This window comes from Agelaius phoeniceus, chromosome 5 (assembly GCF_051311805.1).
Source record: "Agelaius phoeniceus isolate bAgePho1 chromosome 5, bAgePho1.hap1, whole genome shotgun sequence".
NCBI lineage: Eukaryota > Metazoa > Chordata > Aves > Passeriformes > Icteridae > Agelaius > Agelaius phoeniceus.
Genome location: NC_135269.1, coordinates 28,533,568 through 28,560,575, shown reverse-complemented (window position 1 = coordinate 28,560,575; position 27,008 = coordinate 28,533,568). Strand labels below are relative to the sequence as shown.

The following is a 27,008-nucleotide window of genomic DNA, read 5'->3' as shown; positions in this document are numbered from 1 at the left end:
GACGGGGCGTGTGAAGTTGGGCGCGGCGCGGCAAGTGGGGCCGGGAGCGCGCGCGGGCCGGGGACTGCGGCCGGGCCCAGCGGGGCGGGCGGAGCCGGGGCCGGGCCAGGCCGGGCCGGTCCCTCAGGCAGCGCAGAGCCGGGCTTAGGGGCGAGCAGCGGGGGCTCGGCCCGGTGCCCGCCCGGCCAGGTGCGCAGTGCCGCGGGGAGAGCGCGGGAGCGGGGCTGGGGCCGGGGCCGGGCGATGGCGATGCTTAGGGGCGGGTGCGGCTCCTCCCGCGTCCTCCGGGGCTGCATTGCGGGGCGGGAGACAAGCTCTGAGCGAGGAGCGGCTCCGCGGGCTGCTGCCCAGGGAAGGCGTACGTCGACCCTGGATTTCTTGTGTAGTTTTGTGAGTGTTAACAGTCCCGGCAGTAAGAATGAATGGCCTAGAGCTGTGTGGAAATGTCCCGTTAACTTTGGCTAAGGGCTGCTTGTATTCTCAGCTGAAGCGAAGGCTCACGTTTACAGTCCTCGTCTGTTGATAATTTAAAATTACCAGGAACAAAAACCTGAGAGTCAGCGTTTCAAACCAGGCACCGGTGAACCTGGCTTTAAATCTTAAAAGGTGTCAGTTAAAATGAGTAGCAGTACATGGTTCTTGGTCTTTTTGCTTCGTAATGATTGTAAGGTGCGATGAAAGGTGGCTCATTGTCGCTCGTATTCCACTGTCAAAGGTTTGGTTTGAAGGATTCTCGGATGTCTTCTTTGGAGGGGTGAGATGAACGCTCAAGTGAGTCCCTTAGGTCCGTACTGCCAGCCTTGCCCTGAAACAGTTTGATTCTGGTTTGTAGATCCCCATCTGCTGGTGGGAAATGGGTCCTTCAGATACTCAGGGCTTCCTGGTAGGCAGCTGCGAACTGTGGAGATAAAAGCTTCCTTTTAGTCGCTTGGTGCCATAGAGGGGCTGGCTTTGTGAAAAAGAAACCATGCAATTCCTGCCAGAGTTCAAGCAGCAAAAGCTTGGAGTGGCTGCTGTTTTCACTCGTGTATGCAGCTGAACGGTACTAACTGTTTAACTCTCCAAGTAAATGTTGCTCTTATCAAGAAAACGTCAACTGTACCATTTTAAATTGTCATTTTGAATTGTAAGGTTGCCTGGTTTATTTTTTTATTTTATATATTTTCACTTATTCATTTATTTTTGCCAGAACAGGTGCAGCCATGCAAGAAAGCATACGTTTTGCATCATCAGGAGATGACATTAAAATATGGGATTCCTCATCTTTCACTGTGGTGGAGCAGTTCAACCCACATACGCCCTCACATCCAATCAGTTCACTGTGCTGGGCCAGCAATAGTATCCTTTACAGTTTCAGTCATATTTCTGTGGGTGTTCTGTAAAATTCCAGTGTTTTTTTCTTTCCTTTTTTTACTGAAATGTTTGTAAAACACAGGCCTGACGTGTTTTAAATTCTTACATAAAAATGTTTGTTTATATTTTGGCCAAAGTTTTGCAGTTCCCGGTACTGAAGGGATTTATAGAATGAGTTTATGATGGTAAATACTTCTGAAGAAGTTTCTCATCTTAGGAGCCAGCACTTTTCTAATGGCTGTAATATGCCTGAATTTTCTGCCAACTGTAAAGCTTACTCATTTGTTTCTTCAGTAGTTAATTATGATACTTGCATTCAAGACAGTGCTTAATTAACTGACAAGCTTGAGCAAAGCAACTGCTGGTGTCATAAAATTCTATACATAGTATAGTGAGGAAAATTGTAATCAAAGTTTTTTTTTTTGGTAGGACAGCTTCTTGTTGATTCTGATAGTCTTTGATAGTGTTCACTTACCTCTAAGCACGGGTTTTCTTTCCATTGCTTGTAGCATTTGGAGAGGAAGCACAACCATGTTGTTGTGTAGGATAACACTCATGGGATGGTGGTTGTTTGCCATCAAAATGGATCTGACCCTTTTAGGTCTTTCACCTCTGACTCAGAAGCCAGGGAAGTCTTGGATTATGATATGAGGGGCCAAGTGTTAGATGAATATATGAGAAATCTCAGTGGGCTGTCAGGAGAATGGCTTGTGTGGCTGTCACAGGAGAAGATGGTGATGCCTCATCTTGATGTAGAAGGAGGACAGGATGCTGGCACGCAGCATATGAGTCCTGCAAGTTCTGAATGTCTGTCCTCTAAGTTAATGTATGACAAAAAAAGTTATACCCATTGGAAGACAAATGAATGGTTTAGCTATGGAGCTTGCAGAGGATTTCAAACACAGATACAATGTTTTCATGTGTATGCCTACACACTAGTATGTGTTTAGTAAACTTTATCTACAGACAGTCTGTCCTACATGCTTTCTTCTACCAAGTCTCTTCTTCATCTCCCAAGACTGAAACAATGAAGTACTTTATAGATTTGTCAGCTTGTTAGGGATAAAGCATTAGTTCTGGTTACACATAGTTCTGTAAAATTATACAAAAGTGCCTTAAAATAATGGAAGCAATAGCAAGCACTACTCTGCCTGCTGGTTCTGTTGTGCTAAATCTAGCCAATTAACCTGTGTTATTCTTTAATGAGCAAATACAAAATCACAATGGGCATTGGCCAGAACTGAATGATTACTCTGTTTGATGGCGGTGCAGATGCAGTTTTCCTGCTCTGTAATTCTATAAATGTTCTTATTACTTTGGGGTATTTGGTTTCATAAAAGGTTCTTTTTGGGCTTTTGTTTTTCTTTTCTCAGTACAGAGTGGGAGAAACTGGCAACTGCTCTTTGTACTCTAGAAACTGTATAGTGAAGTAGTCTAACATTTGTCATGACCAGGACCGTTCTTTAAATCCATAGTCTGCTAACAGCCACAGACATTCCTTTGAACTAGTGATAAATGGGGCTCTTACTTGAGGGTGTGGGGAAGCAGAATTGTGGACTGGATAAGCTGCCTTAGTGGTAAAGAGCTCTTAAATAATACCTGGCAGATATTTCTTGTCTTTTCTATCAAAGAAATTGCTGTCTGTCTTGTATTGGCAAGTAAGGGCTGTAGTTAATTCAAGAGCTTCTTAATGAAAGCTTGGAAAATAGCCTTATGTTTCTGTTTCTAGGTCCCTTCAAGGTCCAGTGCTTTAGACTGTTTAGCCAATCTGTCTTCTATTCAATAAGATAAACTTCCTGTTGCTTTTATTAATCACCAGTATCCTACAATTATGTTCCTTAACTTGTGACAAAGATAGATACCTGGCTACTGCTTCTGCTGCTGGTGATCAAATAGTTGTTTCAAGCTGTAAAAGCAAACCTGTCCCACTCTTTGAAATAGCTGAAGGAGTAAGTATGAGTAATGCCTTTCCCTCATTTTATCCCCAGTTCACCTGGTATCCTGTGTGTCTCACATCTGTTCTGCATATTGGGATCAATGTAATTTTAGTATTGTTAGAATTATGACATATACATAAAAATATTTCCTCGTGTATTGTTAAACACTTATAAAGAGTGGGGGCAATAGTTTTAAAATATAGCTTTTAAAATAGTTCTGTCAGTAAGAAGATACAGATGCAGTTATGCAAATGTGATAACTTGAGGCAGTCAGTGATTCAGGTGTGATCTAATGTGTAGGAGATGGAATAGCTCAAGTTTGAACTTCATTTTCCAGCTTGAGCTGTCAGTATTATGCATGCCTATGAAATGTGCACTGGAAAACATAAGAGTCTGTGGAGGGGTTGTTCTTGGACCATATATGTGCCAGCATGTATTGCAAGAAACAAGAAAATTTGTGTTGTGTTCAAGGCTTTTTTTTCCTCTCTAGTTAAAAGGAAGTGTGGCACTTCAAAAAGCTGGACTTAGTTGTAGAAGAGTCTCTTCACATGGTCACTTAAATAGCTTGTTAGTATTCTAAACCATTCTAATTATTCTCCTTGGATAGCTGTTGTAATGCTAATCTGGACTGGAAATTTTCTGAAAAGTTGTTCAAACCTTGCTTTTAGGGTGCTGAAGCAAACCTTTTCAAAGGTGGAGTGTTTGTCCTGAAGATTTCACTAAATTTGATCTATAACTAATGTAATCCCTTGCAATTTTACTGTCAATAATTAGATGGGCTTGTTTTTTCTTCACTCAAATTTTGAAAACTTAAAAGTGAATTTTCAATGAGATGGAACTGAATAATAATTTGTCCTCAATGTAGGCCTATCATTAAGATTGACCTTTTTTTTCAAAAACTGGTACTTCAGTGATTATTTTAAAAGAACCACTTAACTGAATTATGAGGTGTGCTGCTATAATATTCCCTGTAATGTTCAGGGAATGTGAAGTATGTAACTTAGACATCCTCTTGATTTTCTTCGAGGAGTTTTTTTTCTTTAACTTAGGATTTCTTTAAAAAAACCTGAGTACCTGAATAAAATACTATGATTGCATTTTACATAGCTATAATTTAAAGGGAAAATGCATATTGGAGGAAAAGGTGCCAAAAATTGAAAATGAGAATGGGGAAATGCCGGTATGTGAAGGTTTATTAATTAATATACTTGCATGTTGAAGTATATTAAATAGATGTCCAAACTGGACTTGATTTTAAATGCCTTTTGATAGGAAATGGCTGTAGAGTATGAATAGGTCTCTCTGTCATTGGGACTGTTTGTACTGATGAAAATGGAAATGCACATCAATATGCTTTGAAGTAGATTTGAATAAATCCCTTAATTATCTTTAGCATACATTTTCTTCTTTCTCCATTAGGCAAAACAGACATGTGTGGGCTTGAATTCTAGTTCTTCATACCTTGTCAGTGGAGGCCTTGATAACACAGTTAATATCTGGGATTTGAAGTCCAGAAAGATTTACCGCAGCCTAAAGGTAAGTTTGGCTGAGGAAGAGCTGTAGCTTTCCACTCCCAGGTTTTGCTGCCAGCTGTAAAAAATGTACTTTCTCTAAGTCTGGTGTCTGTCTGGATCAAGGTCACAGATAGGAGCTAGCACACATCTGGGGCTTGTTCAAGTTTCTGTTATTTATGTGCTGTAAATAGCAAATTTAACGAACATATGTAACTTGGTGTTTTCAGAGGACAATTCTGAAATTAAAATTACAATTTAAACACATATTATTATGTGTTTAAATTTCCAGAATAGACTTCTTATTTTTTTGGTGTTGTCTGATGGGGATTTTTTCCAGGAGTTGCATTCCAAGTAATTGCTGGTTTTGATATGAGAAAACACTTCTCTGTTTGTGGAATACTGTAGCAGAACTGATGTTGTGCAAAACTGGGATGGTTGTCTTCTAACTGATCCAGGATGAATTCTCTAGAACTTTTTTATGATGCACAAAACGTAGGCTAGTTTAGTATCTTTCCCACGTGCCTTCAGTAGATGGCTTGCCCTTATTTAGCATCTCTGTTTTAAGAGACTACAAAACTTCAATTCTGATTTATCCTTTTTTTCTTGGACTTTCAGAGTTACAGTTGGAAACAAAACCTCTAAGTATCCAATACAATACTTTAAACATCTATTCCTAACTTTTGGGTTAGTAGTACTTCATTGTCTTTCCCTGTATAGGAACATAGGGGAAAAGATATGTTCATTATACACATTATTATCACTGCAAATGACTGTATTGAAAAGCTGGTTGGTAAATGTGTTAGGTCTAAAAGTGACAGAAGAGGAAGTTGCCAGTAGTACATCAGATTAACAGGAAGTATATTCAAGTATCTATGCAAGTATCACTGGTTTCTGGGAGACATCACTTTTAAAATAATGTTCATAACACCTGTGGTAAATATCTCTGTGGTTGTCATATTAAAATATTGTATATAATTATATGTTCATCTTGACTAATTTATGGAAACCACCCAGTGGAAACAACCAGAGAGTGGTTATGCTTGATCTTGGTACATTTTGCTGCTGTTTCCTGTGATGTTCCATAACAACTCTTAGATCTGTCAAGATGTTACAGATAGTCAGAAAAAATCAGCTGAAGTTTTTTGCAAAAGCATAAATTTGGAAGAATGTCTTTAACACTCTCCCTCTAACCTCCCTTTCCCACAGGAACATAAAGATGAAATCACGTGTGTTGCATATAATTGGAATGATGGCTATATTGTTTCTGGATCTTTGAGTGGTGAAATCATCCTACACAGTGTTACCACCAATTTATCAAGTAGTCCCTTTGGTTATGGCAGCAGACAGGTAGGCTATCTATGTTAAGTTCCTTTCAGGTACTGAACTTAATTTGCAGTCTTTAGAAATTAAAAGTACAATTCAAGTACAATTGAAAGTATCAAGAGCTTTTAAGTTTTGATATTCTGTTTCATTTTAATTTTTAAGAGTGCCCTTAAGGAATGGAGAAAGCAGACTGCTGTGTGCATTATAGCCTTAAATACTAGGTAGCATTGAAATACAAATTTCTCAAGTGCCATTTTTTCTATATAGGTTACAGCAAATTTTACTTGGTAGACACTGGCTCCTCAAGAACAGACTTTTAGATAACTTAGAAGTGATTAAAGCACACTTGGCTTTACAAACCAAACAGAATTTCAGTTCACCACTCAGTGTATATTGTTGCAGAGGGCAAAGACCATGCAGTCTGGGTTCTAACTTATTCAAAGCTATCTATACTGGAGGGGTGAATACAAGTCTGTATTTGGAAATAAGTTTATTTACTCTGGAGGTTAAAATTGCACAGATGCTCAAAGAGAAAAATAATGAGGTTTTATCTTACCTACTTAGGTGTTTAGTTAGTATTTGGGAGAACTAGTTTGAAGGAAGATGGTGCACAAGGCAAACAGAAAGCATATGTTCTACCTAAGGACCTTGGAAGGGTTTGCCAGTGCAAATCCTTTCTGCCTACTCAAAAGATATTAAAAGAATTAGTGGGTATCACAAGGGGAATTCCTTGATACAAGAGCATTTGCAGTAGTAAATGAGTTGTGTTGTCCCACTGGAAATTCCAGTGTGTGCTCTTAGTGAGAATTGTCTTGTCTTATGGATAGCCATGTATTTGAGTTCTAGGCATGCTTTCATTTTTTACTGAATCATTTTTACAGAGGTAGGGGCTGTCTAGGGGATGCAGAACTGTTCCTTTGGTCCTAAACCTGACCTTTAATGTTGCAAGGAGTGCTGAAGTTGTGACTTACTCCTTTTCTGTTACTGCAACAGCTTTTTCATTCTTAGATTGCAGATAGTGTCAAATTAAATTCTTCTCCTGTCTCGCATGAACGGTATAACGTGGTGAAAAATCTCTTACAATCTCACAGCATCTCGGGAATTATGGTATACTTTCTGATGAAAAATCTCTGTGAAGTTTAAACTATTTCTGCTCCTAGGTGCTGCGGTGGCTTTGATCCATCACCAATCTCATACTTATATTGAAGCAAAATCATACTTCATACTTGGTTTGATCTTAAAAATCCATCTCTATAGTCAGGTCATTTTTCTGACTTGATTGTTACAATCTTATGAGGAATGTGTATGTGAGGCAGGAGCAGGGAGGTCCATGGCTGGATTATGGAGCTGAGGTGAATATCCAGAGTGCAGACTATGCTGCTAGTTAATTGGAAAATGAAGAAATTCTTGTGAGGGTGATTTGCATGAACCTGATTGATATATTCAGTTCCTTCCACCAGGAAGTGATTAGGAGTAAGAGATATGCTGTGAATAACTATTTTGTCAGATGAAATCAAGAAGTCTGCTGCAAAGCTGAGTGACCTTTAGGATGGATAAAGCAATTTGATGTGTTAAAATAATTGCAAACAAAGAGCTCCTGTTCACATTCTAAAGGGTCTACAACATTTTCTTAGGGAGGGCAGGTATTTGATTATAGCTTTCATTTAAAGTGGAATCGAGCTATGATTTTGTAATGAATTTGCTAGTAGGATGTCCCAGTTTACCTGCTTGTCTTTGATCCTAAAAATGTTCTTTACTTTTATGTGCAGAAATGGCTCTGTTATTGTTTTGGGTTTTAATTGGAGAATTGATTCTACAGTGAAGAAAATATCTGAAGACTTGTGTAATTCTGTTAAATTTAAAAAGCCTTTACTTGATTTATAGCTTAGGGGCCGGGTTCCCTTAAGAGTAAACTTGAATAGATAAACAGTGTATTATACTGTTTGATCCTGGTACTAGTTTTCTGGCTTAAGAAGGGTCACCATTCCATAGTGACTTTTTTTAGAATTGAGGAATGTGAAGTCTAACTAACCTTAAAAATTTTAGCTTGTCTGTGTTTGATTCAGCATGCTGGAATGTAGTTTCCGTGCCAGTTAATTTCTCATGTTGTGTAGGTTCTACAAGTAGTCAAATAGCCCAAGGTTGCTGTGCTTTCTCTGACTTTAAACAAAATTCTTTTCATAGGAGCATCGGCCTATAGTCTGTTAATTGATTTTAATTTAGAACACCTTTGTGTTTTATTAGAAATGAGTTCTTGCAGAGCTGTTTGCAGATCCCATAATTTGTCTTTGCTATTGGCATTCATTTAGACTACCAGATTCTTGTCTGCTTGCTGTTGTGACGATAAATTAAAGTTTGTTTCAAAATATAATGTTTGTTCAAGTCTTCACTGTCTGGTGCAATTCTCCTAGCAACAGGATTTAGTTTAGCTGTTTGAACAGCTGGCTGATTTGTAAAGGAGTGTGATGGATTCTGGCCACTCCATAGAGTGAAAAGTTTGTCAGCTTTTAAAGCTAAAAGTGGGGAGCAGTGATAATATGGGGAATATAGGCATATGAAAGAAAATGGAGAACTTGCCCAGACCTGTAAGATTAAAAGAATAAAGGAGGAAAGGAAATGGCTGACTTGGTAGGATAGCAAAGGAGGTTTGAGAAGAGCTAAAAGCAAGTAATCTTGATGGGCAGAAGGACAGGAGTGAGAAAATGAAACATGAGCAGATGGCAGGTCAGTAAGGAGGAAGGTATTTGGAGGTGAAGAATTGAGAGAACTGCAAGGGTCAGGAATATTTCCCATGGGGATCCTATTTGTAATTAAAGCTGTTACTCCTGAATCTCTCAGTATTTTTTTCAATGTGAGAAAAATGATGATAAAATTGTGACCAGTCAAGGACCATATTAATGATGAAGAGTTGTAGTCTTTCTATTTGAACATGCAGTTGAAGGTGCCACCTCTTTAAAGGTTGAAGCAATTTGACTTCCAGCAAGACACGCAATACAAGTGCTGGAAGTGATGCTGGAGAAATATGAAGCAATATGTATCTCCATCAAAAGGAAGTTAAAGACAGAAATAGGATAAAGGCCAGTACAATCCATTGTGGTGTGGTCTATGCCAGAATAAAATAGCTTTTTGAGAGCATTTTCTGGCAAATTAAATATTTCAGCACTCATTGGACTGGGCTTGAGTAAAGTACTTGATTCAGTGCTTTGTGAGAAAATACTAGATAGGATGGGTAAGAAACTCAGTATATTGATAAATCAAACAAATATTTTCTTTCATTATCTGTCTTGTTTAATATTTTCAGTAGTGCTTATGGTAGTAGAAGTAAGGTCAGCAGAACTTGGGAGGGGTCTGGAGTGCAGGTCTTGTGAGGAGCAGCTGAGGGGGTTGGGGTTGTTCAGCCTGGAGAAAAGGAGTCACGAGGGGACCTTATTGCTCTCTACAACCACCTGAAAAATAGGTACTAGCAAGGTGGGGGTTGGTCTCTTCCCACAGGTAACAAGCGATAGGAGAAGACAAAATGCCCTCAAGTTGCACCAGTGTAGATTGGGTATTAGGACAGAATTCCTCCTCTCTGAAAGGGTAGTGAGTGAGGCAGTGAAACAGGCTGCCCAGGGAAGTGTGGAATCATCATCCCTGAAAGCATTCAAGAAACAGATAGCATTTAGGGACATGGTTTAGTGGTGAACATGGCAGTGCTGGGGTAAGGCTTGGACTTGATGGTCTTTGAGATCTTTTCCAGCCTTAACAATTCAGTGATTCTAGGTAGAGCTATGATGAAACCTCAGTGGGAAGACATTTGCCCATAAGAGGATTGTGTCAGTATCAAAAAATGATTGAAACTATAGACACAGGAATAACTGTGACAGAGTAGAAATCAAGATACCAGATTTAGGGGACAACTGAGGTTCTTATTAGAGTAGGATTAAAAAATTCCCAAGGGAAAGGAGTTGGATTTCTTAATATAAAATCACAATGACTAAAATATTCTCAAATAAGAGCCAAATATTGTGAGGATCATAAAAGATTTTAGTTGTCCATATTCAAGAAAGATTCATACTGGGAGAATTGCAAAAAGACTGATGGTACTGAAAAAACAGTCCTGGAGGACTCTCATTTTTTTAAAATGCAAAATAGAGCCCAAAGGAGGGTGAGTTTGCTGTTCTTTAAAACAGGATAGCAGCACTGGGGAGTTAGGAAACTGTTTAAGTGTAAGGGTATTATGCTCCCAGGAGTGAATAGGTACAGCTGGGTCATAAGTAAAATTAATTAGGAAATTGAATACCGTAGTATTAGAGCAGTGAGCTTCTGAAACATCCTCTGAGGCAATGTGGTGGAAACAAAATAGCTTTTCTGAAAGGCAAGTTAAGTTCCTGGTTCTGCTATAGCAAGGCTGCTTGTGATAAACCTCACATGTTATCCTCTTCTGTGGTCTTAGACCACAGGTTGAAGTCAGTTCTGCAGGACCTACATACCTGCTTAACTCTGGAGTCAGTGTGTCTTATCCAACTGGCCGATATCCAAGTACCTCAAGGGGAATTAAGTTTAACATTCTTGGCAGAAGACTAGTTGGTGAACTAATGTACCTTTTCACTACTTTAATTTTAGATGTGTTGTGGGGATTTTTTGTATGAAGGCATGATATTTGCTGAAAATTTGAGAAACTTTTCTGGACATTTCATTTTTCTTCTGCTTAATTTTGCTGATCAGCTCATATGGTACCCCATAATAGTAAAAAAAGAAAGTCTCACCCCCAGTAGCAAAAACGGCATTTTAATGCAAAATTATTTTTTCTGGTTTTACTATTTATATTTCAGAGTTGGAGGCCTTTGTAGACTATTTTAAGTTTGTATTCCTAATCTGTTTGTGTCTTTAGAAAATAATTTAATATCATATTTAATATTGGTATTAAAATACATTTTTATGTGTGTTTTACAGCCTATTCGACACTTGAAATATTCATCCTTTAAGAAATCCTTGCTGGGCACTGTTTCTGACAGTGGAAATGTAACTCTCTGGGATGTAAATAGCCAGAACCCATATCATAATTTTGAAAATACTCATAAAGCACCAGCCTCAGAAATCTGCTTTTCTCCAGTCAATGAGCTGCTGTTTGTAACTGTAGGTTTGGATAAAAGAATTATTTTCTATGACACTTTAGGTAAAAAGTGAGTATATGAAAGACCTTTTGATTTTAGAAGATTCCTTATTTGGGTTTTATAAACTGAAAAAACATGCCTAATTATGACATGAGTTACTTCATTCAGCCCCCATGCAGAATGGCTGAAGTGGTTGGCATATTGCTACTGGAGAACCTGTCCCATAGTCTGTTTTGCTTTCTAAGTTAACAAACAAACAATTGAAAAACTCCAAGGCATGAGGGAACTAACTGCAGTCCAGTTTATGGGTGATGTTCTCCAGTGCTCGTGTATGGGCTTTTCTTGTCGGTAGAGAGCAGTTAACTTCTGTGAGGGGCAGTACAGCCTGTGCCAGCCACCTGAGCTTAGCTCGCCTGCTTTTCTAGTTAAGATAAAAGATTTGACTGTGGTGCACAGAACTACTGAGATAGAGGAGAATGCTGGATGAGAAAGCAGGAAGGATGAGAAATAGAGGATGGGATGGCAAGTGGTTTTGTGGGACATTGGTTTTAGCATGAGTAGTGCTTTTACTCTAGCTCCTCCTAGCAGCAGGAGTCTGCATTTTGGAATGATGAGGTAGAGGGATGCAAACTAAGACCCGAAGTTTTTCCTAGAGCTGTGGGAGGGGCAAAGTTGATAGGCTTGGGAAGCTAGAGGATGAGAGGATGTATGTAGTGTGATTGCTGCTGCAAATGATGATACCAGTAAATAATGTTGGTGTTTGCTATTAAGAAGGCAAGGTGATCCTGTCCTCATGAAGTCTTTTGGGGCACATGTAGTTTTTTTTTGTTAAGCGTGAATGCTTAGTGTAAGCCTAATCCACTGTTTCTTAAAATAGTTCACTGAATTTACTTGGTACTGGAGAAGTTGAACTACTGACCTGTAGCTGAATTGTGAAAGCTTTTATATATATATATATATATTTCTTTTAGTTATTCTGTGTTGAAAAGTCCAACTTGTGAATTCTAAAAGATTCATCCTGTCATTTCTCATATTTGAAGGTTACTGAAAACAATTGTAGCTGATTTTCCTCTGACCACAGTAGACTTCATGCCTGATGGTACTACTTTGGCTATAGGATGTTCCCGGGGAAAGATCTGCCAGTATGACTTAAGACAGCTAACATCACCAGTGAAAACAGTTACTGCTCACAAAGGCTGTGTGAAATGCATACGTCTTCAGTTCAGCAGCACTTTTTCCAAGGTACTTTTATTGTTCAATATACAGATTAATGAAAGCAAAGCAAAAGTTTAAGTTCTGAAAAAAGTTTAGTGTTCACTTTCTTTGGCAGCATTACAGCTGCCAACAAAATGGGATCATACCAACACAGGAATTGTAAACTGCTTAGTATTAGCTGCTTTTTTAGGCATTGTTAATATGGAATTCCCCCCACTCCTGCTCTCAGTGTAGAAATAAGTGGAACTTGCAGTCTTCTGGGTTTTTTGGTGTGGATATACTGCCTTTGCAGATCAGCTTATGGCACCTCTGGTTATTTGTAGGCAGTAGCAGAAAGGTCTGTAATGGCTCTTCTGCTTAAGGAGAAGACAAAGGGCTGCTCATCTGAAGATATTTTGTATGTCCTATATATGGACTTTTGCTAGCACATATAAACAGTGTAGAAGTTAATTAAATAACAGAGAAGATTTAAGAGGTTCTTCCAAGACTTAATTAGGCTCTACTGTATTGAGAAACCCTGTGCTTCCATTTAGGGGACACTGAGAGGACCTTTGAAATCGATTCTTTACCACTCAGAGATTTTCCTTTTTCTCTAGCACACTTGCTGCTAGTGGTTAACTATTCCTGTAAAATTTGGAGTCCCTAATACTGCAATCTCTTTTTTTTCTGCTATGTCTAAACCTGGGATTAAAATTGAATCACGCAGGGTCACACCACTGTTAAATTGTTGGTGTCCTTGTGGAGGTCCTCACAGATGTTTCTCATGCTCTTTGAAGTTATATGAAGATACCTTTTTTTGTATTTATAAAGGCATATCTCCTTGGCAACCTTTGCAACTTGAACTGATTTTTTTTTACTGTTTTTAGAAAGGAAAGTATATTGTCTTGTTTTTTTACTTTGGGTTGAAGGAATAATAACTTCTCATAATTGGTTCTATTTTTTCTTTAGTCTAACATCACAGGTTCTTCAAATAAACCTGTGCCCAAAAGAGTAGAAGTCAAAGCTGGCAGTAATCTTGGAGGAATTCAAAATACTGGCATCAAAAACATTGCCTCTCAAGCATCAGCAACAGTTTCCTCTCATCTTACATTGACAAATGAGAATAAAGGAGGAGAGATTTTTCAGGAGAAAACAGGTAATGTTGTGTTCCTACTCTTAAAACAGTTGGCATAATGGGGAAGATGGAAGCAGTGTTTTGTGTTTTGACCATTACAATAGAAAAATTTCACTGAGGGAAGGGCATTTGTTAGGAAGTACTGTGTGTATGTACCTGCACATACAAATACTTCTTTTCCCTCCCCACTGTGTAACACATGCTGTGAGACTGTAGGAGGTAAATTGGGTCCTACTATAAGCTGAAGACACATGAAGTCTTTAAACTGTGGGGCTACCTCTTGCATTCTGACTTCTTGCAGATTATGGTTATGTACATCATGTAGTTTCTGATGCAATGTCTGCATGGAATGCAGAGCTAAAGACTTGTAATTCTTGCAATGAATAGGAGTAGCAGACCTCATCCAAAAAGAAAAAAACAAAACAAAAACCAACCTAGGAAAACACCGGGAGAAAAAGCAACCTAGTCCAAAAACCCAAGTGACCACTGAACTGTGTTTTTGTGAGAGGCATGATTCCAGTATCACATGGTAGGAAAGATGCTAAATATAGTTACAAGTATGATTAGTTGTATAACTGTACTTGCTATCTATACCTCAGAAATTAACAAGTTCTTTGTAAGAATTCTGAGCATTCCAAAACTGCCACTGTGTGAAATGTACTCTTAAAATTTTATTTAATTCAAGAGTTCTGAAAATATCAAATCAGTAACACTGCTAGTTTGATTCTTTGAAAAAATCCTCAATCCATTTTAATGTAACAGCACTTTACCCCTCCCTTTTAAAAATAAGGAGAAATACATTCAGTAACAGTAATTAGGCAATAAGCCACTGCAGTCCATAGGGATGTGTATTAATGACCTCCCTTGGGTATGCAGTGAAGTATGAGGTGGAGTAGAATGTTTCCTGTGTATGCAAGAACTGTAGCTAATCAACATTACTGAATGGTGTGGAAATTTTTATTTTGGTTAAAACATAGGATTTATTGTCTTTATTTGAAGATAAAGACGGCAGTAATGGCTGTTACTCCTTAAAGAGAACCATGCATAATAAATAAATGTTTTGACAAAGTAAAGGCTTACCAAGCAAAACAGTTTTCCTTCATCTGAGTGTTCAATTTAAAAGTTAAAAACGTCTGAATACTGCAGAAGATATGGTCTTTAAGGTTAAAAATGGGAATGGATAAGAAACCACAAGCTTCATTTGTTGTCTGGAATTTTTTCTAGAACCTGTTCATGGGATTTAACTTTGGAGAAAATAAGGGGCATTCAGTAAAGTAATCTGATAACATATTTAAGCAAAATTAAGGCTTTTTGTCACAGGTATTTTTAAGGTACAAAAGTATAAATGAAGTCAGAATGAGATGAGAATCTTGGATGTACTTTGAGCTGGCTTCCCATAAACTCCCATTTACCAACTATTCTCTGCTTTAAGTACCATACTGGATTTGTATTTCTGGGAATGGGTAAAAGTGCACAAGATATTTTGGCCCAGTTTTATGTCACACTTTTTCCACGTAGATCCTCTAAATTCTGAACTGCACTTCTGATTTGACTCAGTATACCAAGTATTTACTTAACTAGCAAGTGCAATCCTATGTTGGTGTCACAATTGACACATCTGAAGGAGTGAATAGTGTAATCTATTAATACATTTAAATGTGAAATCGTAAACATGACTCAAGTTCCACTTAATGTAAATACTTGGACATGATTAATTGCAGTCACCCACACAGTCATATTTGGATCACTTCAACAAGTAATCCCACCTAGAGAAGTACTTCTAGGTTTTATAAACATTTTGTGAAATTATGAAAGATATTCTGGTGGTTGTCTGAGCAGTTCAATTCCCTTTCTAAAAACAAGTTTGAATAACTACTGGGGATTTTTTTGGACATAAGATATGCTTCCATTCTTCAGACAACTGTCCTTGGTGCCATGCATATAAAAAGCTTTTTCCCTCTTGGATTAGGTCAGGGAAGGGGCTTGAGGGTAGAGTGAAGAAAGGTTTAGGAACAAGTTTGGTTGAGGTTTTTTGTTTTTTTTTTCCTGCAATTGTAACTTCAATTTGATTTTCTAATATTAGAATATGTAAGTTGACTTTCAAATATTAGAAATAAGCAGAGAATATACTAACACTAAGTAAGCTTTAAAAAGGTGTTTCGTATGATTTGCCTTGGAATGCTTAATGGCCCTAGTACAGCAAATTTTTTTTCTTGCAGAACAAATTTAAATTTTTATTGTCTGAATGCGGTTACCTTATTAGCAGAAGGTGCAGTCACCAGTTTGACTTCACCTGATGCACCATAAAATTGCTGCACCCATCATATAGATTTCTTTGAGCATGAGTGGGTTCTCCAGTTTTACAGCCCTCCTCTTGAGCTTTTAGTTGTAGTCACCTTTGTTGACAGCCCAAATGAGCAAGCTAATATTGACCCTCTAAGTGGCACCTGCAGATGATTCTGAAGTGCTCACTGGACTTCCCAAGTACCATGGTGTGAGATTGGTGTGAGATGGTTTAGCCATAATGTATGTTATTTTTGGAAAAGGTCAATTACTAACGGAATGATATTGCCCTTTGAAGGTTTTCCCCATAGTTCCAGCTTGGATGTCATTCCCTCTAAAGAAGCAGATCATGGGAAAAGTGCTGAATTAAGTAATTTTGATGATTTGGGTCGAAGTAGTTTAGGAGACGTGTTTTCTCCAGTCAGAGATGGTAAGTTACTGATACTGGAATTTGTAAAGCATCATTCCTCTGCATGTAGTGTGACAAAATGTCACTTGTGAGTTACTGACTGTTGTACCTACTTGATATTTTAATTTGTCTTTGATTATGAACTTGATGCAGTGATACAAATAAACACTTCATTTGTCTGTGTTTTGCTGTTCTGTAGATATTATTGCAAATAAAGTGACTGAAGATCCTCAAGGAAATGGTAAGCATATGTCAGCGGTAAGTCTTTGGAGGTTTGTGCTAGTTCTCACGTGCTGATTTTGTCATACCATTGAAAAAAAACAAATGACCAAAGCAGACACTGAAATAACTTTTCTGGGAATTGTCTGACACATTGAGAATGTGTCAGACAATTCCCAGAACAACATGGTAACAGGGGGTCAAGAGTATGGTCCTAAAGTGATTGGGTTTTTTCTTTTATTTATAGTATTTATTTATGTATTTATAGTGATATACAGAAGGGTTTCGTGTTTTATTACTTTTGTAAGTATGGAGGCACCATAAGTTGGATGGAAGGATGTAGTTTTTTGTGGAGTACATTTTTTGGTGATTTCTTTTGTCTGTCAGTTTTGTATGAGTGTGCAGGCATTTTAACTGTGGGATAGATGTGGTGTGTGTGTTTATTGACCTGTGTGTTTCATCTTTCCCTTTTCATTTTAGGCTTGGATTTTCAGTCCTACCTGTTGGGTTTGGACTTTCTCCCACAGTCAACCATTGCCTTTCCAGTAAAAAGAAATCTAGTGGGCAGTAGTGCACAAGGGTCACAGTCTAGCCCATTACATGCATTTGTGGGATCTCCAATTAAAGAAGAAGAGGAACATCCAGAGACTGACTCTAAGAAAATAAGTCTTGGAAAACAAGAATCTAAAGACATTTTAAAGCAGGTATTCTTGTTATGAGTGTTATTTTTAGAATCTTGACAGAAAATTGCTGCTTGAAGAAAAGAATACTGAATAATGCCCAATTTGATTTTATTTTGCAACTCTGTTCACACACTATTAACACAAATCCGTAAAACCTTGTGTGATTTAGATGAATTGGCCTTCAGCAATGGAAGATAAATGTATGTTTGTCTTAAATAAGATCAGGTTACATAAGTTCCCATGAAACAAAATGGGTAGCCTGAGGAGTATTTAGATTTTTCTAGAAAAATGAAGAATCACTAGATGGTTGCACTAGTATGATTGATTGATTGTTAGGTCAGTTCCACTCTCTTCTTTCCCTGTTCTCCATCTCCCTCTTTTTCTTGAGATATCTTTGATGTGTCTCTGCACAGAGCTTAGCTACTTTTGTATTGCTCTTGAGAAGCCTGAGTTTGCTAGGAGTGATACAAGTTAGTCACAACATTTTTGATATGAAAATTAGAGGCCCCCCGTCTTTTGCACTTGCTTCTTTGTGCCCACTTGAGGCAATTTGGAATGTTTTAGCAATCCATTTTTCAGATATCTTGCTAGGAAATAAAAAACATGTATTTCTGAGTAGATTCCTAAAAGGAAAAATGTTTGAAGGTACATTTTGGAAAACTTACTCTTCAAGTGCAATTACACGATTGTAACAAGTAGATTTAATCTTTAAAATAATAAAAAAAATCTTTCTGTTGTCAGGTTTCAAAATCAAGCTTACCAAGCATAGAACCTTCTCCACTATCATCTACTCCTGATGTAAATGAGAAACTAATGAAGAATATTCAGGCCCATCCTGCATATGATCTACCAGTAAATGGTACTACCTCAACAAGTAAGTTGATAATTTTGGCCCAGTTCTAGGTGTGATTGATTGTAAACTGACATGAAATCTGATACAATGGACTTGATCTTGGTTCTTTAAATCAAGCCAGCCCTCCTAAAATGTCTCTAGTTGCCTCTGGAAAGATTCATTGTAAATCAGATTTTTTTTTTTTACCAAGCAATATTTGAGGTAAAATTAATTGCATAAATAATTATTTTTTAAAAGTAATGTGGTGACACGAGTGGTTTTTATTTGTCATGAGGGTTCTCAGTATTTTATTTTCAATTGTAAAGGTTCAAAGATAACATCACCTGTCACTGCTGGCGTTGCAAGTTCGTTGTCAGAAAAAATAGTAGAAACCATTGGGAGTAGCAGACCAAATGCACCTCTGACAGCAATTCAAATCAACTTCATTCAGAATATGATACAAGAAACAATGGATGACTTCAGGTACTGCTGTTCCTGCAGAGTGTTTTGTTTTCAATGACATGTTTTCTTAATGAGGTGTTTCAGCATCTGCTCAAACAAATTCCTCTTTGGATTAGAAAATTACACCATTTATAGCCCTATTTTTGAAAAACTAGTTATGAAAGTTAGTTTTTAATAGCTCTGATGACTAATTAGACTGATGGCTGTGAGGGCTGTTGGTGTATGACTTTGCTGATGTTTCCAGAATGAGGGAATATTTCTCAGATGGTAAATTTAGTCTGCATAGCAAGGGCTCTACTCTTTTCCTGAAGCCTTGCACTGATTTCTTTTCCTCCTTGCTTGTCTCCCTACCTCAGCAGGAGAAATTTCAAGTTGACAGTGAGGAGAATTTGACATAGCCAGTTGACTTGTGTTGGTTTTGATTGTTGGTATCTTGGCATGTGTAAGGTGAAACAGTGTGTGTGTATTTCTACTGGTGGAGCTTTCACTGAAATAACATCTGTGCTGTAAGTGATGGTTGGTGTCAGCTTACTTTGTGGATATCTAACCAACATTCCAGTTGTCTTGAAAGAAGTCAAATTAGCATGGTTCTATTTAGAGTGGAGTTTGAAGAAGGTGAAGAAGTTAAGAGAATTTTATCCAGGGCATCACTTCCCAGTCCGTGTTTAAGATGATGATGTAGGTTGAAGGGAGATAATGGAGAAGAATTGCAGGGGCAGGGGAGCTGCTGCTGTCTTGATGAAAAAAAGCAAAGCAAAACTAATTTAGTAGGTTTGTGTACCATGGCTGTTCTGTATCTGCCAACAGAAAAAATACATCCAATGTTATTTAATATCTTTACATAATTGTAGTATGGTAAAACTCCGCTGGGATTTTTTGGTAATAAACTCACATATGATGAACACATGTAATTGATGTAACTTAAAATGCAGTCTATGTATTGCAGATGTGTTCTTTTTTAAATCTATGTTCAGGCACCCCAGAGTTAGAAGTTATGCATGCCAGTCTTTTACTTCCAGTGCCTCAGATCTGGAGCCTTAAATATTGTGTTTCTCCTCTGACTTATATTTTCTGGAGTGGCTGGAAGGCTCTGCTGGCCCTTTTCCCAGTTTTAAGTTGCAGATACATTTACACTGATTATGAAAGATTGTTAGTACCTTGATTTTACTAGTTAGTAGTAAACCTTAGTAAACAACTTTTTATTGTTAGTTCTAGTGGTCAGTAAGAGGGAAGGGAACTGTTGTAAGCTTCCCATTGATGTAACTACCTTTCACCCGCTGGAACCTGAGGAAAGGATTTTTATGTTCTTTGCCTGAAATTCATTCCTCTTCAAGTAAAGGGGGAGAAAAACCATGAACCTTCAGGAAAGGACCAGGAATAATATATAATTCATTTGGTTCCAAAAGGATGTTTGTTTCTTGATCTCCCTGTCTTTGGGAGGTAACCTACATCTTTGGATTTATAGGGTGCTAGCTGGCATCTATACTTGATACACTGAAGAAGATTGTCTCCAGTAGGAATTCTGTAGCACAATAATCTGTGGAAAGAGAAAGTGGTAGAGATTGCCTTTGGGTTTGCTGTATGTTTGAGGAAAGGAAAATGAAGTAAGATCTGTGTGTGTCCACGAAAGAAACACCTTACTTTGTCAGGCCAGTGGTACCCATGGCACAGTACTCAGTCCCAGACAACTGCACTGTGCTGCACTGTTCAGGAAGTGATACATTATTGTCAGCTTGCTGCTTTTCTGTGAGCTGTTCTCCTTTTTCTTCCTCAGCTTCTGGAACTGTTGTATTAATGTCATGATCAGAGGCTATTTTCAAGGCTGGTTTTTGTAGTGTGGAATGGTTGCCCATGAATTAACAAATTCATGTCCACTTCGCGGACAACACTGCCACTGCTTTTTATGTAGATTAACCTTGATTATTCCATGATTTTGAGAATAATGTATCACTTACCACAGTTGATGTTTTGGGCCCTTTTACAGAAGACTGTTGAAAGTCATGTGCTGAAAAGTTGTATCTTCAAGTAGAGATAAGTATCTTTCTCTGCAGTGCTTATCATCAAGGGATTGAAAATTAGCTTTGAATGGTAAAAATGAGAGGAGCTTATAGCTTGCAAGTGAAAAAGAATCTTGATATCACCATGTATATATTTGTGTTTCTAAACTGAGAAGTCCTGCATCTTCTTATGTGCTGAAAAAAAATGGTACTTACAAAAATGAATATCATAACAAAAGTATTCCAGAATAAGCTGTAGAAGATTATGTTTCATGGTCTAAGGGTTTCTAGACTTTAGATGAGAGCGAAGGTGAGGAATTGTAGAGTTTTGGGTGCTGAGGGTATGAGAGAGACTGCTTCCCAAGTAAGTCTAAGCATTTTCCTTTTGCAACTCTTCCACCAGAGAAGCATGCCATCGAGATATTGTGAATTTGCAAGTGGAGATGATCAAGCAATTCCATATGCAGTTGGTATGTACAAGGACCATGATGGGAAATGTATTCAGTTTTCAATTTTGGTAATAGTAAGGCATGCCATCTTCTCTCAAAACAGAAAATCTATTTCGTTTATTAAGACCGAGAAAGGGAGGATTTCATGTGAAGGAAGGGGGAAAGCATGAATGGGAACCTGTTAAATTGTTTTTTCTTTGGTTAATAAAGGGATTCTAGGGCTTGAGGAGGTATGAATTCCATATTTCAGGAGGTAAGAAGGCTGGGGTAAGGAGAAGATAGATGGAATTCAAATAGAAATCTTCACTTATAGATACTGTATACATACTGAGCTGTTCTTTATTCTTTAGCTTCACCTTTTTATGAGTCTTTGTTCTTTTGATCTGCATTAAAAAGAACCTGTCTGGGTTCTGAGCATTTTAATGGAATCTGTATTAGTAGATTCTCATCCTGAAGAACTGCACAATATTCTTTTGATAAAATATTCACTAATGTATTAATGATCAAAATACTGTATGTCAGCTTAAAAGGGAAAATCTTACTTTTCTTATCAAAAGTTTTTAAAAACAGAATTATCTACGTTATTTCATTTTAAAAAGAAATATGAAAGCCAATAGGATAATACTGGAATTATTAACTTTATTACTACTGATTGAGACTTTTTTCTTTTCTGTAGAATGAAATGCATGCTTTACTTGAAAGATACTCTGTAAATGAAAGCTTAGTTGCTGAAATTGAGAGACTGCGAGAGGAAAACAAAAGACTGAGGACTCACTTCTGAAAGATTCACATTGCTGATTTTATTAGAGTGAACTAATAAAATCAGGTGGTGTGTTGTCTCTGACAGATCGTCTGTCATCACTGAAGTATTGTTTGAAGACCTGTTATTATTTTGAACATGAATCTATTCTTCTGGTGTAAGATACTTTGTGTAATTATAAAATTTGTAGCAGATAGGCACTGTGTAAAGAACATTTGCATCCTCATGCTGACCACCTTGCAACACAGCCTTGTAACAGAAAAACTCCAAGGACAAGTACAGTATTGGAGTTTTAGCAATATGTAAAGTGCCTTTTCATAAACAAAGTTAAAACCAGGACAGATACTTTTACTCTAAGAACTTTTTTATATATACCTACTTTTCTATCTGCTTCTTTATTCTACTGCTGTCAGAAGCAATCACTACAGCTTGCCTTTTCAGATACCTTCCTTGAAGAAAAAGGGGAGTGAAAGCTCCTCTTTTGTGCACAACATGGAGTCTTGTTTACAAAGAGCTGGAAAGTACAGTAATCACTTAAGTTTATTCAGCTGGCAACTCTTCTGTCCTGAGTAAAACTAGAGCTTGAAAATATTCCCAAATTCGGTGCCACAGTCTTTCTTACTGAATTCATAAGTTTGTTGTTGTTGCAAATGCCACATCAACTGCACAATGAGATTTTTTTTTTTGTTACTACTTTGGCTATGAATCTAGAATTCTTTTTATTTACATGTATTTGAATGTTGTCATAGCTTGCCTGATTTGAATGCAACTTTAGTCTTCAAAATGTAAGTATATTAATAATATAGCCATTAATAATACAGCAATGTGTAATTGAAGTCTTTCAGTCTGACTCAAGCACCTTTTGTGCCCAACCTCCCCTTCCATTGGTAGTGAACAACACTTGATAGTGGGCAGTTGTGTTGCAGTTTTGAGCCATGTTGGTTTAACATTATTGTGGCCTTTTTCAGATAGCTGCATACCAAATCTATTATCTTGTATTATTAACAACCATTAAAGAGCAATCATTACTTCAAGTAGCATAATAGTAGCATACTGGTATGTCAACATTTCTGAAATGAAGCTCAGTAGGAAGTTCTGACTATTGAAGTGCATGGGATATTTGGCTTGGCCTTTATTTTGCCAAGAAGACTAAATTAAAACTTCAATTTTAAATTGCTTTAAAAATCACATGAAAATTTTAAATTGACTTAAAAATTTCTCTGAAAGACTTCTTCTACCGGTGCTTCTTGCTGTCTAAGTTTTTCTGGAGGCTTCTTAATTTTCCCTCTAATATTTGCTTGTTTCTTCTCACAAATTCAAAACTCAAGCAAAGTCTGAAGAACATGGCAGGTTAACTATTTACAACATCTAGTGTATAAGTCCGCAATGACACTGCTACTAAATGAGTAGATAAATACATGAAAGCCATAATATATAGTGTAACTTATTTTTATATGTTGCAAAACTAAAGAAAAACTCCAAACATGTCTATAACATTTCCTTACCTTTAACTTTTTTTAAAAAAAGAGATTTCCTTTTTTTGATGTCATTTAATGAAAAACAGTCTTGTAGCAAAATGAGGGTGTTCAAGTAGCTTTTAATATTAGAAAAATTACTTTAAATGTCTGTAGTTCTACTGCTTTTAAAAATATTTCTATATCACATATAACTTCATATTGAAAGGAAGCAAAGAAAATTGGGGTTTTTTACTAACTTAACACACAATGTAGAGAACTCTTTGTTAAGTTTGTAGGATATGTAAACTTGACACACAGACGACACAGTTCATGAAGACAGCAGTAGTTGAAGGTAGCAAAAAGATCTTGGCATCCTTCTATGTATGCTTTTCAGTGTTAATGAAGTAACCTTGCATATTTCCATCTCTTGATTTGTTCAAGTTCTGAACTCTTGCTGGTGTACCTGGATGACAGCAGGGAGTTAGACCATTATCTTGGGTATTTTCCTTATAGGTGATTTGTTTTCCTGACACCAAACTGTATAATGTTTTTAATTCCCAAATGGAGTTGACTATAACAAGAGTGATTAAAAAGATTTTTAGGGCTTTTGTCCGTGTCTCAGGATTACTGTAGTGCAAGTGGCTACACATGGTGTGTGGAGACCCACTCTGCCTATCTCTATAAGGGTATGTTTTGCCTTGTACACAATCTGATTTGTATGTTAAAATAAAGCTTGTTTCAACCTTTTTGAGAAAAAAAGCTGTGGTGACCTGCTTAATAAAGAGAATAATCTGTGTTGTAATTGTTATGCCTCATCAGGCACAATTTACCTGAAATTCTGGAGTAATCTCTCTTCTGCCTCTGTGGCTTCATGTAGACCATCCAGTCATTTCCACAGAAACGTTCACCTCATGCTCTTGGAGTAAAGGACACGTGAGCAGTTCCCCTTTCCAAGGTGAAAACTGTTAGTCATGCCAGAGAGATCATGTTCATGGCTAGAAATCATGTTCAAGCAGATGTTTTGGGCAGGGGGAATAATCTTCTCTCCTAAGACCCTGGTGAGTTGGACATCCTGTGTTTTCTTCATGTTAAACTTACAGATATTTAATTTTTTTAAATTCCCTTCTCTCATGCTAATACAGACTTTCTGTGATGAGAAGTTTATTTGCAAGGTATGTGGGGTTTGAAAACTACTTTTGACTAATAGATTTATTCTCCTAAAATGCAAAATGCCAGCATGTTCTTACTTGCTGGCAGCAGTCCTGATACACATGCCGTGTTCTTCATAAGCACGACAAGGATGAATTTGGAAGTTGCACATTGCTCCTCCTGCACAAGGAGCACGGCATACTAGAACATGCTTTGCAGACTGCCCTGCCAAACCGTACAGTTGCTTGCCAGCGGACACCCTCGATACTAAAACTGAAGATGCAAAATGGTTGTAGGTTATTTGTGTATAAAGGGAACAAGTCTGATATTGCTGAGTGCTTAAGGCTGGCAGGTGCTGTGTCTGTGTTTCCCATCGGTGCACTTGTGTCTGTGTGTCATTATGGTGTACATCAAGAGCTGCACCTTCTGGCCAGGCTGAGTACAGCCATTTTCACATCATCTCAGGCTATGCATCTGGGCAATGCTGATGAACAAATTCTCAGCTGTGGAAACAATCTTGTACTCTTCCTTGAGCATCCTGTAACAGGCACTGCCGAAGTTACAAGGCCAGAAGGACAAGAGTAAAAAATTCCAAGGTGTTTTCAGGATCAACTGTGATATTAGCTGTGATTCTGGGTGTCTCTCTCTAGCCACGGAAGTACAGACAGTACCTGTGAACTTCACATTTTTGTATTTGTCTGGCACAGCTTTAGGACAGGGCAAGTTAACAGTGGAATCATACTCAATAACTAAAAGTCACAGAAAGCACATCTCTCGTTAGCTGATCTTGGCAGTCGAAATGGTGATACATTTGTGGGACTGAGAGCCACAGTTTTTCAGATGTTCACATGTGGACAATGTGATATCTAGTATGCTGTCTACAGCAGTTGCTAATAACACTTTTTGTTACATACCCACTTTTACTAAGGTTAGGGGCTTATATGAGATGTTTCCATTTTTTGTGTGTATGGAAAGGTATCCTAGTGCTAGAAAGCATAGCTAATATTTTCAAAATAAACAGAAACTTTTGAGGCACTGCATATTTAATAAACTGAATTAAGAGCATCTTTGGGATGGCAGGGGGGTGATAACCCAAAAAACCCTATGCTTGGTCCAGAAGGCACTTGATTTTGAGAGCAAGTTAAGAATCCACTAAATCAACAGAAACTTAGAGGTTATTTTGTCTTCTCCTGGATATAAACAGCAGCTGACTAAAAATGAAGGAAAGAGAAGTGTAGACTGCTGATACTTATTCCTTAGCCTCATGAGTACTCAAAACATCCAGACCTGAACTCAAGTAGGGTTGAGTCTCTCTTCCAGAGAGACTGTATCATGACTGAAGATGTTTGGTGGAGTAATAACTGCCCTATTTATTTTGGACTGTGCCTATGCTAAACCAGTTCAGGCCTCAAAATGCTGTTGCAGCATAAATAAGTAATGCCCATGTTGTTTTGGGGCTAAATCATGTTAGAATTTCCCAAGTGTCTGCCTTGGGGCTCTAAAATTGGCTGATGAGTGTTGGAAGCCATCCACTGTCCATCACGTGCTAGAACAGGAGTTCTCTGAAACAACTGCCAAGCTTTGTATTAGCAGTTGTCCCATGCAGCCATTGGCCTAGCTGCAGACATAATTTTGGAGAGAGTTTAAAATTGTCATTATACCTCTGAGGGTCACCTGAGATATGTTCTGGTAGTAGAAGCTTCTGTTGTTCTTACTAGCAGAATATTTTTCTCCCTTAGTTCTATCATGTGTGAGTTGCAGGACAAATGCTCATGCCTTGAGCTCTCTCTCTATTTCCTCATTTGTTCTCTCATTCTAGCTAAAAATACCAAGGCTCATATAATGGAAAGTTATTATGGTTCCTTTCCAATATCTTACACCACAAAGTTCTGTCTCTTTATGGAAATCACTGAGAGACAATGCTTTTTCAGCCTGTTATTTTGCAAGAATGATAATTCTGATTTATTCTTTTCATCCCTACTTGTCCTCTGAGTAATGGAGAAGGAATGAAATTACAGAGAGAAAAGGACGCATGAGAAAAGAACACAATTTCCTATACAGGTTATTTACATACAAGTGCCTTTACTGGTTATAAAAATACACATTAACTAACACAGGGCAGAAGTGTTCCAGAATTAATTAAAAAAAATAGTACTATAAATAAATACTAGTGCTCAGTTGCACTATGTAACACTTCTTACCAGAATGCCTGAATACCCAGAGGTGTCCAGCTGGTGATATTTTTTATAATTACCAGGTTGCTGAGGGTGAGCTGTATTTTCTGAATAGCAATTCTTCATGTTTTCATAAGGTCTTAGACTGACCAATCAAAAATTAGGGCAAACCAATCCGATTCATCACTTTTGAAAGTTTTGGGCTAAGTAGATGGAATTGTCTCCCTAATTTTGTAGCATCTAAACTGAAGCAGTTCTGGGTTTCTGCTGTTCCAGTTCTCATCACTGGACTTTTTTATGAGTCAAGAAGCTGATGCAATTTATCCAAGTCCACCGGAATAAACAGAAAGATGCAAGATCTATCTAAAGCTTTAAGAGTCAAAGCACTTTGGTCTACCATTTACTGCCATCTACCACAAGTGTCTGCAGATTTATCCTCTAGTTATTTTGTTACTGAACACATCCTCTTAACAAGAAAAGTCAGCAAATTAAGGCAAGCTTTAATAAAACAGACCCTATGTCCTCACGCCATGATACTTAAAATTATTTCCTTTGTATATTTGTCTAAAAGAAATTGCATGT

The 27,008-nt window shown here is 37.7% G+C and overlaps 1 protein-coding gene across 2 annotated transcripts; it reads left to right on the top strand.

The window, feature by feature from the left end:
* On the top strand, positions 1–23,905 carry NEDD1 (NEDD1 gamma-tubulin ring complex targeting factor). 2 transcript variants are annotated; one of them, XM_077178733.1, is made up of 15 exons: positions 1–189; positions 1,190–1,338; positions 3,208–3,302; positions 4,710–4,826; positions 6,011–6,151; positions 11,063–11,292; positions 12,264–12,465; positions 13,387–13,573; positions 16,134–16,265; positions 16,444–16,485; positions 16,944–17,167; positions 17,888–18,020; positions 18,305–18,461; positions 20,841–20,907; positions 21,563–23,905. In XM_077178733.1, the coding sequence occupies exons 2-15, from the start codon at positions 1,203–1,205 to the stop codon at positions 21,665–21,667; spliced, it is 1,968 nt and encodes a 655-aa protein (XP_077034848.1). In that variant the 5' UTR covers positions 1–189; positions 1,190–1,202; the 3' UTR covers positions 21,668–23,905. The 2 variants fall into 2 exon arrangements, with proteins under 2 accessions (XP_077034848.1, XP_054487448.2); XM_054631473.2 differs by having other exon boundaries at positions 2–189; positions 1,195–1,338.
* The last annotated feature ends 3,103 nt before the right edge of the window (positions 23,906–27,008 follow it).

Bases quoted from the DNA above. Each gene is read 5' to 3' on its own strand.
- NEDD1 (XM_077178733.1), top strand. From the start codon at position 1,203: ATGCAAGAAAGCATACGTTTTGCATCATCAGGAGATGACATTAAAATA. The intron at 6,152-11,062 runs GTAGGCTATCTA...TGTGTTTTACAG, and splicing joins TTGGTTATGGCAGCAGACAG to CCTATTCGACACTTGAAATA. The intron at 12,466-13,386 runs GTACTTTTATTG...TTTTTTCTTTAG, and splicing joins TCAGCAGCACTTTTTCCAAG to TCTAACATCACAGGTTCTTC.